Source organism: Sciurus carolinensis, chromosome 12, assembly GCF_902686445.1.
Source record: "Sciurus carolinensis chromosome 12, mSciCar1.2, whole genome shotgun sequence".
Taxonomy (NCBI): Eukaryota; Metazoa; Chordata; class Mammalia; order Rodentia; family Sciuridae; genus Sciurus; species Sciurus carolinensis.
In genome coordinates this window covers 21127956-21140863 of record NC_062224.1, presented here as the reverse complement: position 1 = coordinate 21140863, position 12908 = coordinate 21127956, and the positions used below count along the sequence as shown (strand labels likewise).

At 36.1% G+C, this 12908-nt stretch overlaps 1 protein-coding gene across 5 annotated transcripts; it reads left to right on the top strand.

Moving 5' to 3' along the window:
• Positions 1-235: 235 nt before the first annotated feature.
• On the top strand, positions 236-11873 carry Thnsl1 (threonine synthase like 1). 5 transcript variants are annotated; one of them, XM_047521372.1, is made up of 4 exons: positions 328-363; positions 5094-5275; positions 6319-6478; positions 7923-11873. In XM_047521372.1, the coding sequence occupies exon 4, from the start codon at positions 7969-7971 to the stop codon at positions 10213-10215; it is 2247 nt and encodes a 748-aa protein (XP_047377328.1). In that variant the 5' UTR covers positions 328-363; positions 5094-5275; positions 6319-6478; positions 7923-7968; the 3' UTR covers positions 10216-11873. The 5 variants fall into 5 exon arrangements, with proteins under 5 accessions (XP_047377327.1, XP_047377328.1, XP_047377329.1 ...); XM_047521373.1 differs by lacking the exon at positions 328-363 and adding an exon at positions 373-644; XM_047521374.1 differs by lacking the exon at positions 328-363 and adding an exon at positions 671-975.
• Positions 11874-12908: the final 1035 nt, after the last annotated feature.

The window sequence follows — 12908 nt, the reverse complement described above, 5'->3', positions numbered from 1 at the left end:
ACGGCCAAAAGGTCGGGGAGTGCGCAGGCGTCACGCACTAAAGCCCCAGTGCGCAGGCCCCAATCCTGGCGAGGGCGAGGCGAGCAGTAGCGGCGGAGCTGACACGCCGGCCAACGTGGAGAGCGGGGCGTGGGAGGGGAGGAGCCTAAGGAGGTTGGAGGGCGGAGCACTGGGAGAATCACGTGCTCAGAGATCCGAGGTCGGGCGTGGGGCGGGGACGCGCAGGCGCAGAGGCCGCGGCGCGGGGGCGGGCCTGCTGAGAGCCGGGGTTGCGGGGCTGTCTACCGAGGCGGTACTGGCGGTTTATGGACCCTTCTTCCCATTTCCTTTCCTTTCCCCCGTCTTCTCAGTGTGATTTTCTTGGTGAGTTACTGGAGGAGAAAGAAAGGAAAAGTAGAGACCAGTCCGTTCCCATCGCATGCCTTTCTCCCTTGGTTCCTTCTTGCGGCTACTCAGTTGTAATCTCCACCCTGCGCTTATTCTACCTGCTGCTTCTATCCGAGGCTCCTCGGAAGCCCCCCTCCCCGCGCAGCCCTGCCCAGCCCCGGTACAAGTGCACGCCCGCCATCCCGCCTCCACCTGCTCCATCCACCTGTGGCGCCCGTGCCCTCCCCTTGGCCTGCTGCGCTCTCCTGCGCTACCCGGTGAGCTCTTCGCCCCGGCTGCCCTCTGGGCGGGCCCTTCCCTTTAGTCTTCTGCAGACCAGTGCAGCAGCAGCGGAAACTGGGAGCCTTGTAAACCGACCCTTGAATTTTTGCCCATGTTTTTATTTTTTATTTTTTAATTTTCATTCTGAGAAGCGGTTTTATGCCATTTGGAACCAATCTTCTTTTGGTCTATTCACATGTGACTACAGAAACTCTTTTAGAAGCCTTTATTCGAGCCTTTAAAAGACATTTTGGTTATGTGATTTGGTAAGGTAGATGTATGACTCTGAACCAGCTTTTCAGAGGTCACATGACCAGGGAAATAGAGGTACGCATAGAAAAGGGAGAACATCGAATTTGGGGTTCTTACTACCTGGTGACTTGTGGAAGGATTAAATAACATGCTTGGCAAACTTTAGTTCATATATCAGGCTTTGCTAAATGTGTAGATCCTTATTTGGGGCCCTTACTGAATTTCCTTAGGTAGAATAAATTTAGTTTTTTTCTTATTCAGTTTGATCGGATTTTAATGTTTTATTCTGGGCGTTTAACAAACATTTCAGATGAATGCTCTTTTGGGGACGATTCTCCTGATACCTTCACATCAGATTTTCTGTCTTCCAAATAATTTTAGATGAATTTAGAAGTAAGTTTAGATCTAGACCTATCTGTACCACTTTGCCCCTTTCTTTTCCCTCTGAGTATTTTTCTTTAGCATGTAAAGAGAAAAATTATTTGGGGGAATTATTCCTATACTTGTTAAGATGTGAACAAAAGATTCATAGAATGGGAACACTGTTAGCCAAGTGGATAAAATGCATTTTGCGCGCACGCACACACACACACACACACACACACACACACACACACACACACACACAATCATCCCAGGGCCTCGAGCATGCTAGGCCAGTGCTCTACCACTAAACCACATCCCCAGTCCCAAGGCTTTTAACGTTTTCCAATTGGAAGGAACCCTTAGTATTGTCAGATCCTGAAAGACCCGGTAAACACCAACTGGTCTTAGCCTTGATTTCCAGGGTTTACAGAAATAATTGCCCTAATATCAATTTATTTATTATGCTTTTAAGAATACTGGATAGAGGGGTTGGGGATATGACTCAGTTGGTAGAGTGCTTTCCTTGCAAGCACAAGGTCCTGGGTTCAATCTCCAGAACCTCAAAAAACAGACAAAAACTAAATAGAATTTGCTTAACTGTAGCATATAGAATGTCATGATGAAAAATCTTGTTTGTAAAAGAACTTTGTTTCCTTAGACATTTGGTCTAATTCTGATTGCCTTTTGAAAGTGTGTTTAAACAATATATTTCTAATTTTTATAATTCCCTCAGAATGACAGTACTGTTCAAGAAAATGCCTGTGTCCAACATCATGTCTATAGGTAATAAGTACTGGGGTACACCTTCAGGAGTTAGACTCTACAATACTATAGGCCTTTGCAGGCTGCGTATTCAGCTCTGCCACTGTAGCTCAAAAGCAACCAAATATAATATTAAACAAATGAACATATGAAGGAATCAACAAACGAGCAAAGTTGTACTTCAGTGAAACAATTTACAAAAACAGCAATGGGACAGATTAAGTGGGTAGATTGTAATTTGTGCAGATAATTAGTGTAAAAGGTATTGTACATCAGCAGATTAGGGTTTTTTGCTAATGATTATTTGAATCTATTTAAATAAAAATGACTGTAGTGATATAAATAAGAGTTTGAAAGGAGAATAAACCCCTCATAAAAGTAACTAGATCATTTTTAATTATAATATTGAAAGGGTACTTAAAAATCTTTTCAGTCAAATACTTAAGACTATTGGTATGGACCATTAACAGCAGGACTAACAATAGATGACTAACGACAGGAAAAGCTTGATGAGATTCAATATAAAAACAAAGATAAGTGATGAACTTGTAAAATGACTGTAAGATCTTTGTGATTACGCTGTGGCCTTAGACTGTGTGATTCTTCCACCAGCTCTACCTCTCTGTTTCCTGGGAAGTAGGGGAGTAACTGAAGGCCTGTTAGGTTTTGGGTCTGTAGTCAGCAGAGCTTTACCTCCCCTTGGCTAGTATATCCCTGGTGTACATCTTATTGTTATTACTTATTGAAAAACTGTTGCCATAAAAGTGCAGTAAATTTAAATAATTTTTGAAAATGTCAATACTCTTCATAAAAAGATAATGAGCTAGATCTAGAGAGTCACTTTTCTGAGAAATTTAAAAAAGAGATTGTGTTTAGAATGATCAGCATACTTATGGCATAGACTTTCAGGAGATCCTTGAACTACAGCTAGTTTTCATGAAATGATTTTTGAAGTGTTATATCTTGTGTTTTGGAAAGTCATATAATAGCAAGCAAATCTTTTTAATTTTATTGCACTTGCTAAATAATTTTGATTAAACAGGGTTTTGAGGAGTCCCCAGATAATTTTTTAGTAAATTGAAAAATTCTTATGATTTTGCTAGTAAAAATTGACACGTTAGAGTATAATTTTAGTTGATTAACATCTAATGGTAAACTTAAAATATTGTAAATAGGTTGCTGAAAACTATTATGTACTTCATGTTTAAATATGTAAGCATAGTAGCATTTATAGGAAAAATTTAAGTGTTCTCTGTAATTTTTCCTCTTGAATTCTTTAATTTTGGTCAGCTTGTCACAGTAAAATTGTCAAAATCTTGTGCCTGAGGTTTCATGATACTTGAGTTCATAGGTACATGTGGACATTCTGGTTTTGTCTCTTAAAGCTCTTTTACTTTCACGCCCTGTCTTTTTATTTACCTTTTGGATGAAAAGTGTCTTTTATATCTATATAAAAGATCCATTAGAATTAGTGGCTCAGAAAACTTCCACTGTAAGATGTGATCAATAGGGAAACATTTAAGAATTACTAATATGAGGAGTTGGGGCTGTAGCTCAGTGATAGAGCTCTTGCCTAGCATGTATGAGACCCTGGGTTTGAGGCCCTGGGTTAGATACCCAGCACTGGGGAAAAAAAAATTAATTTGTAATGGAGTTGCATAGAAATCTATGGAATTAAGGAATGTAAAGCATTTTTGTGGAGAACTTGCTTTACAAAAAATATTTAGAATTAGCACTATAGTGAAATCTGATTACCGATATTCAAAATACTTGTTTTGTTTTGTTTTTTGCATTACTGAGGTTTGAACCCAGAATCTCATACATCCTAGGCAAACACTTTACCACTGAGCCATATCCCCAGTCCTTTTTATTTTATTTTTATTTTATTAAAATAAACTTAGGGTCTCAGTTCCCTAGGCTGACCTTGAACTTGTGGTACTCCTGCCTTCTGAATAGCTAAGACATTTGCTTTTCAATAGTTTTGGGGTTTGACTCTTAAATGATTGCCTTCCATTTCAATTCATATAATTTTTGCCTTTTGAAGAAAAATTGCTTATTCATGACCACTATAATGAAGAACATATTAAAATATTAATAAATGAAAAGATTTAAATAAAAAGTTTTGAATAAAAGAAAAATAATACCTCACTATTCATGAATTCCATATTTTTGATCTCCTACTTGTTAAAATATATTTGTAACCTCCAAGTCAACACTGAGTAACCACTGTTAAAAAAAAAAAAAATCATTCCTGAACAAATGCAAAGCAGTGAAAAATTTGAGTGGTGTCACATGTGTGTTCCTAGCTGAGGTCAAACACGGTGATACTGTCTTCTTGTTCTCATATTATAAATGAATGGCTTTTCCACATTCTATTTAGTGCCACATTTTCCACATTTTTGTGTGTTTAGTGAGTGACTTTGGTAATTGGTCCCTAAGCTAATGTTGAAGTGCTGTGTAGTGTTCCCAGGTGCAAGAATACTGTGATATGCCTTACATTAGAAAACAGGTTTGTGTGATTACCTTCATTCAGGCTTGAGTTATAGTACCATAAGAGTGTAAATAAGATGTCTTTAAAAGGAAACACACATAAAACAAGGTTATATGTTGATGGGCGGGCAAGAATCTTGTGACCAGAGGCTCACAGGAACCTAACCCTGTTTTTCCCCTGGGAATAATGGTTCAATAGGCACTAATTCAACAACAGTGGAGACTTTATTGGACATAATTACCATGAATAATGAGAATCAATAGTATTACCTCTTAAGTAAAAATCCAGTTTACAGAATGTTACATGTGGGTGCATTATCCATATTCTTTTGTCTTCATTAGCTTAAAATAGACTTGTATCAAGGTTCTAAAATTAATTCATGGTTAAATGTTACAAAATAAAATTTGGTGTGTAGCCTAAAATACAATTCATCTGATACTTGTTATATGCTGTAGCACTTAACTGTCTTCAGCTAGTCTAAGGAAGAGTTGTAGTCAAAGAATGTTGGTAGAGAATTTATAAATTGAACTGTCATAGTTTTCTCTTTCAATTCATATCTATTTTGCTTCCACAGTCTTTTGAAAAAGGGAAATGAGAAAATAAAAAATGAGAAGGCATAAGGGAAGTAAGAAAAAGGAAAATTGTAATGTTTGCCTTACAGTCTTCTCTAAATGAAGTTGATGTTAAATATTGTAGCAACCAGCATAAAGTGGAAGATAAAAGATTCAGTATCCATAAAACAAACCAGTTACTCAGGTAATTCTTAATAATTCCTGATACAGAGATCAAAAAGAAAGTTATGAATTGTGAACACAAAAGGAGACACTGTAATATTATAAGCAGGAGCTTCTTGAATAGGTTAATCAGGCTGTTTTATACAGTGTCCTTATAGCATGTAGTACTAAAGCGTACAGTCCCAGAATGCAGTTTAGTAAATTGCTGTTATGGTTCAATTCTCTCTGGTCCTTGGATTACTCCAGGGAAAGGATCAGACTCTGCATAGAAAAATAGTTCTTAATGCAGGGATGATTACTACTGTTTTATCTGAAGGTTTATAAACAAACCAAACTATAAAAACATATATCTAGGCTTGTGCCTGGATATTCTGATTCAAGTTATATGTTCTTAGTCCATTGTCATCCAGTGACAACGATTGTTACTATATATTAATAGTCTTACGTGCTAACCACTATGATATATGTTTTGAATTTATTATGGACCCATTTTAAAGTTAAGAAGTACTTGTGGAACTGGGGTTATAGCTCAGTGGTAGAGCGCTTGCCTAGCACTTGTGAGGCACTGGGTTCAATCCTCAGTGCCAAATAAATAAATAAATAAAAGTTATTAAAAAGTAAGAAGTACTTGTGTGGCAGATGCTTTATTTAGGCTTTATGTATATATTATGCAAATCATGAAGTGATTCAGATGAATAAGACACTCCGAAAGAACAATTCAGGCATTTCATAGCTTTAGTCTGTCTGATTTTTTCCCCCTCTGATTAAATCACTAAAATTTCAGGTGTATTTGTTATTATTTGGTTATATTGTCTTTTTAAAACCTGATGATAGAAATACTTTCAGTACTGTTCAGTAAATTTATTTTCTATGACAAATACAAATGTTGAAAAAGAAAAACTAGTATCTTAATCTTCTAGTAATAGATATGGGGAAACATGAAAAGGTGAATTTTTCTGTCTTTTAAAAATTTCAGATGAATCTTTAAATAATAAGGTCTTTACATTGTAGAGTTTTATGATACTGAATGCAGTTAGGATTAACTTGAAATTTTTTCCCTTACAGATTCTGTTTTTTTCAGAGATCACCTTTGCTCCAGAATCAACAAACTTCATCTAAGATTGGTTCCTGTATGTCCCATGTTTACAAGTCAGTGGAGTTAAGCCCTGCACACACAAGCTGAAAAGTCAAATAAGGAAATGAGTTCTTTCTTTTGACAGTTCTTGTAAGTTAAACCAAGAATTAGCTTAAAACTGTTTAAGCATTAAATTACCAGTTTGGCTTAATCAGTAGCACACGATTTAATTTTTTCAAAACATTTAAATATACCCTTTAATATTGGTTGTGACTTAGTTACATATTGGTTCTATTAGAGAACATGTGAAAAGCCCCCACTGTGTGTCTGTAAAGTCACTTCAATATGAGTGAGTATTGCAATAATTATTTTTTGCAGGGGTTACTAGGGATTGAACCCAGAGGCCTTTAGCCACTGAGCCACATCCCAGCCTTTTTAAAAATTTTTATTTAGAGACAGGGTCTTACTGCGTTTCTCAGTGCCTTGCTTTTGCTGAGGCTGGCTTTGAACTCATGATCCTCCTGCCTTAGCCTCCCAAGCCTCTGGGATTACAGGTGTGTGCCACCTCACCTGTCTTGCAGTAATTATTAAATTGCATTTTACATGATAAAAAAATTGACTTACCTAGCATACTTACCACAGAGTATATTTCCAGAGACAGGGACTTGATCAGTATGGAGAATTGTAGAGAATCTTTAGATGCCAGAATAATTTTTTCCTTTCATCATTGTAAACCTCCCTGAATTTCTTGGCTATCTTCTCTGGAGTCTGGAATTTGAGTTAAATCTTGCCACTAATAATGTTATAGGAACAAAACCAAAAATGATGGGCCCATGCAGATAAGTTATAGATATAGCCTTTGACTTTATTGATGAGTATTAACTTTTTCTTAACTGTTTGCATATTATATTTTCGCTTTTTTATGACCTTCAGTGTGAATCATATGTAAGAATTATTCTTAATGTGTATGTAAAAAGCACATAGGAAAGAAAATGTCATACATTCATTTGTAGTTTAGAAAATTAAGCATTTTATAAGCTAATATGTTCTTTTATTCTAGTTTTCTATTGTGAATTCTATAATAATAAGTTGATAAGTAATATGATAATCCATCAACCTGTTCATATAGCTAGAGATACTGAATATACAGAATATTGTCGACTTCAGTGATTACAAGTTATTAGCACTCCAACTGCAAATTCTCTTGGTATCTGTTATAAAATATATAAACCAATAAACCATAGAACAATTTTTGTTACAGCATTTCATAAAAGTACATGCTATTTTGATTTAGTATATAGTCTAAAAACATCTATGATATGACATTTTCTGATTAAGTTTTCTGTTTATAGTTACCTTTTTGTGCTGGGAATCATACTTTTTGAGGTGGGTTTTTCAAGTATATTTGAGATTTGAAATGATAATGAAATATGTGAGAATTTGAATCAGGATTTTTTTTAACTGTCCATATTCTTAGAAGATTTTTAAACAGTATATGGGTAGTGGGCATGGTTATATTCAATCCTATCAGTATTTTAATAAGTTTGTTGATCTTAGTAAACTGATGTCTCTTTTATTTTCATGTCTTTAAAAGGGTTGAACCCAATTATTAGGTTTGCTTGGACAGAAAAGTGAAGAGAATGCTCCATTTTAACCGATATCTGCATCTGAAACAGATAATACAGAAATGTTTTTCTAGTATACATGTTAAAACAGATAAACATGCACCGCTATTTCTTTCAAGAACTGATGCACTCACAGAATTAAGGAAGTCATGGTGTTCAACCCACTCTCTTTTGGGAGACAAAAATATTATCCTAATGGGACCTCCTGGTGCTGGGAAAACAACAGTAGGCAAAATACTAGGGCAGAAACTAGATTGTTGTGTCATAGATGTGGATGATGATATCCTTGAAAAAACCTGGAATATGAGTGTGTCTGAAAAATTACAGGATGTGGGCAATGAGCAATTTTTAGAAGAGGAAGGAAAAGCTGTTTTAAACTTCTCTGCATCTGGAAGTGTGATTTCCCTTACTGGGTCCAATCCCATGCATGATGCTAGCATGTGGCATCTGAAGAAAAATGGCATAATTGTATACCTGGATGTACCCCTAATGGATATAATTAACCGTCTAAAACTAATGAAGATAGATAGGATTGTAGGTCAGAATTCTGAAACATCTGTGAAAGACTTACTTAAGTTTAGGAAACAGTATTATAAGAAGTGGTATGATGCGCGAGTTTTTTGTGAAAGTGGGGCTTCCCCAGAGGAGGTAGCTGACAAAGTACTGAATGAAGTTAAAAGATACCAAGATGTGGACTCAGAAACATTCATTTCAACAAGACACATTTGTCCTAAAGACTGTGAACAGAAGGTTTCAACAAAATTCTTTAGCGAAGCTGTGATTGAGGGCTTAGCTTCTGATGGTGGACTGTTTGTTCCTGAGAAGGAGTTCCCAAAATTAAGCTGTGGGGAGTGGAAAAACCTAGTAGGAGCAACCTATGTAGAAAGAGCACAGATACTGTTGGAAAGGTGTATACATCCTGCAGACATACCTGCTGCCAGATTGGGGGAAATGATTGAAATTGCTTATGGGGAAAATTTTGCCTGCTCAAAAATTGCTCCCATCAGGCACCTTTCAGGCAACCAGTTCATCCTGGAATTGTTTCATGGACCAACAGGATCATTTAAGGATTTATCTTTACAGCTTATGCCTCATATTTTTGCACATTGCATTCCAACAAGTTGCAATTACATGATACTTGTAGCTACTTCAGGAGACACAGGGAGTGCAGTCTTAAATGGTTTTAGTCGTCTTAATAAGAATGATAAGCAAAGAATAGCTGTGGTCACATTTTTTCCTGAGATTGGAGTAAGTGATTTTCAGAAAGCACAAATAGTTGGCAGTCAGAGAGAAAATGGATGGGCAGTGGGTGTCAAGTCAGATTTTGACTTTTGCCAGACAGCTATAAAAAGAATTTTTAACGATTCTGATTTCACTGGCTTTCTGACCGTGGAATATGGAACAATATTAAGTTCAGCTAATTCCATAAACTGGGGCCGACTGCTTCCTCAGGTAGTTTACCATGCTTCTGCCTATCTTGATCTCGTTAGCCAAGGGTTTATTTCTTTTGGAAGCCCAGTAGATGTCTGTATTCCCACAGGAAACTTTGGAAACATATTAGCAGCAGTGTATGCCAAAATGATGGGAATCCCTATTCGAAAATTTATTTGTGCATCCAATCAGAACCATGTTTTGACTGATTTTATAAAAACAGGACATTATGATCTAAGGGAAAGAAAATTAGCTCAAACTTTTTCACCATCAATAGATATTCTCAAATCTTCAAACCTGGAGCGACATTTACACTTGATGGCTAATAAAGATGGACAGTTAATGACAAAATTATTTAATCAGTTAGAAAATCACCATCACTTCCAAATTGAAAAGATTCTAGTTGAGAAACTTCAGCAGGATTTTGTAGCTGACTGGTGCACTGAAGGAGAGTGCCTGGCAGCTATTAACTCTACCTATAATGCTTCAGGATATATTTTGGATCCACACACAGCTGTTGCAAAAGTGGTTGCAGACAGAATGCAAGACAAAACTTGCCCAGTGATTGTCTCATCTACAGCTCATTACTCAAAGTTTGCACCTGCTATTTTGCAGGCTTTAAAGATTAAAGAAATCAACCAAACTTCATCAAGTCAGCTTTATTTGTTGGGTTCGTACAATGCATTACCTCCACTACATGGAGCTTTATTAGAGAGAACAAAACAGCAAGAGAAGATGGAGTATCATATTTGTTCAGCTGATATAAATGTCTTGAAAAGTCATGTGGAAAAACTAATCCAAAATCAATTCTTAGGAAAGTTCTCTGAGTAGAATATCTTTTCTTGGTGATAAGCATGCAATAATAAATCTCAAGTTGATTTGGAGTACAACAGCATTTGTTTCTATGTAAATGTACACATATATATGTATATATATTTATCTGTTAATTTTTGGAACTTCAGTAGCCTAATTTCTAGGACTGATCATCATACCTACACTGTACCTCCTTCAGTCCTTAATCTAGAAGTGACAACTGGTGGCATAGTGCATGGAAACTTTTGCTATCATGCTTTGCTTTGTGCTCTTGAGAAGTATATCAGTTTCTACTCCCTCATCCCCACTTTTAATGGACCAAAATGTATTCAGTTTTGCAATTTAAAATATTTAAGTACAGTTGTTAAGTGCTACACTTGTAACCATTTACTATTTCTCTATTGGCTAGAAAGCTTTTATTGCTCAAAATAGCTAACTTGTTTGGAGAAAGTAGTAAGTTTATCTAGTAAGGGCCACTATTTGTAACCATTTTCAAACTCCATTTTGGACTAGAATTAATTGTGTGTATCCTACACTGTCTAAATTAGGTAAGTTCTGTGTCCTTCACTCCTCTTTGTTTAGTTAGGGGGATGAAGTTTGAAAAGCAGACAGTATTTAAATCCAGAATGTAACAGTCAACTACTTAGCAGTAGATAAAGAAATAAAATTACCTATTTCGAGAGGTCAGTTCTCCAAAATTAAGTGTTAATAAAGGTATATATATTTATATTGTTATAGACAGCAGCTTTCCCATATTATTGGAATCCATTTCTGTATAATTAATCTATCGACCCTTCAGTACACAGTGTTTGTTTTGTGTGTGTTTTTTGTTTTATGGCAGCTATGCAAACACTGACTAATGCACATATTTAATTTGCATTACTATGTAGCGACAATAGATTTTAACTAAGATATTTGAAAATTTACTGAATATTTTATTTCTGAATTAAATATTGTCGCTGAAAGGACCCATTAGTGTATGGGCTACTCTCAACCACAAGATGGCATGCCTAACATAATTTGTCTTTCATGATAACATTCTGCCTCATTTTCTGGGAGAATTACCTCCATGAAGAAATAATATTTAAAAGTTGTAATGATGAAAAGATTTCAGCAAGTTAATAAGCAGGAACAGTTTTTAGAAAGTGTTAAATTATGTTAACATTAGATCTTTGACTTCACTTCTAAAATGTAAGTTATGAAGTTAAAAATAGAAAACCAAGAAAAATAATGGAAGTTTCAAAATTCTGCACATATTCATGCATGTATGTTTTTTTCTTCTTTTTTTCTCTGGTGGTACTAAGAATTGAACCCAGGGCCTTGCACATACTAGGTAAGCATATCCTCAGCTGTATCCCCAGCTTTTTGAGGCAGGGTATCACCAATGCCAAGCTGACCTTGCATTTGTGATCCTTCTTCCTCAAACTCCTCAGTAGCTGGGATTACGGGCATACAACACCACCCTAACTGTGTATTCATTATTTTATAATTTAAAGATATTTGTTTCAGTAGATGATATATTTACAATATGCATCTGAATGTTCATTGTGTATAAGAATGCTCTATTTTTGTGAAAGTGGGAAGGACAGTGAAAAAAAAAAACTGATTTCTGTCCTGAAGAACTGTAGTTAACAAGAGAACACAAATATCGAATCATGCAACACGAGTTACTGCAAGATAATATTTGAATAAGTGAAAATTGAGCGATACTGCTGATTGCTAAAACATTTTAAAGGAAATGATTGTTAAGAATGATCAGAATAGGTTTCACAGAAGACATCTTGAGATGAGGCTTGAAATGGGAAGATTGTCTAGGTGAAGAAAGGGGGAGACATTCTTGGCAAAGGCCGCATTAGCAGGGGAGGTAAAATGGTCAGCATTTATTTGTGGTTACTTCACTCTTCCACTGTTTAAAATTGTCATTTCATGTCTCCACTTCTTCTTGAAAATATGGCCTTCCACTTTCAGCCAGTAACCTTGTTTGATTTGAGAGGAACAAGTTACCATGAATGACATCTCTCAGCCTCCCCTCATTAAGTGTATAAATCTGCTATGCCCATTAACATCCTTTCTTCCTTCCCTTTGATGGATTCCGTAGCATTCCTCCTTCCTTCAGAGAGCAGTCTCTTCAGATACACCTTGTAACTTGTTCCCTTGTCTTCAACTTCTCCCATCCAGTGGAACCTTTCTGTGGCATTTAGATGCTCTCTGCATTAAGAGCAAAACTTCTCAACACTCACATTTCCCTCATCTATTTTTCTTTATGCCCCAACCAAAATTAAGCTCTTCAAAGAGTTATCTACATACAAGGTTTCCATTTTCTTATTTCCTTCACAGTGTATAAAATGTGTACAGTTGAAGGATGAATAATAAATACCTAAGTACTCAACCACCTCCTGAGCCATGAAGAATAGAATATCACGCAGACATTTGGTTCCTGCTGTGGTTTGTCTTTGATTACATTCACTTACCTCCTCCAGAGGTAACCACTATCCAAATGTAATCATTCCCTTTTTAAAAAATTGCTTTGCTTTGTTTAGTTTTGACTTTTTGAATTTTATCTAAATGGACTCATACTGTATTTGTGATTCTGTGACCTATTCATCTCAGAAACTTTAAAATTCATCCAGTAAGATGAATTAAGCCATAGTTAATTGATTTTTATTAAATAATAATCTATTGTGTGAATGTCACTACCTGTTTCCCAGTTA

Bases quoted from the DNA above. Each gene is read 5' to 3' on its own strand.
- Thnsl1 (XM_047521371.1), top strand. From the start codon at position 7,969: ATGCTCCATTTTAACCGATATCTGCATCTGAAACAGATAATACAGAAA.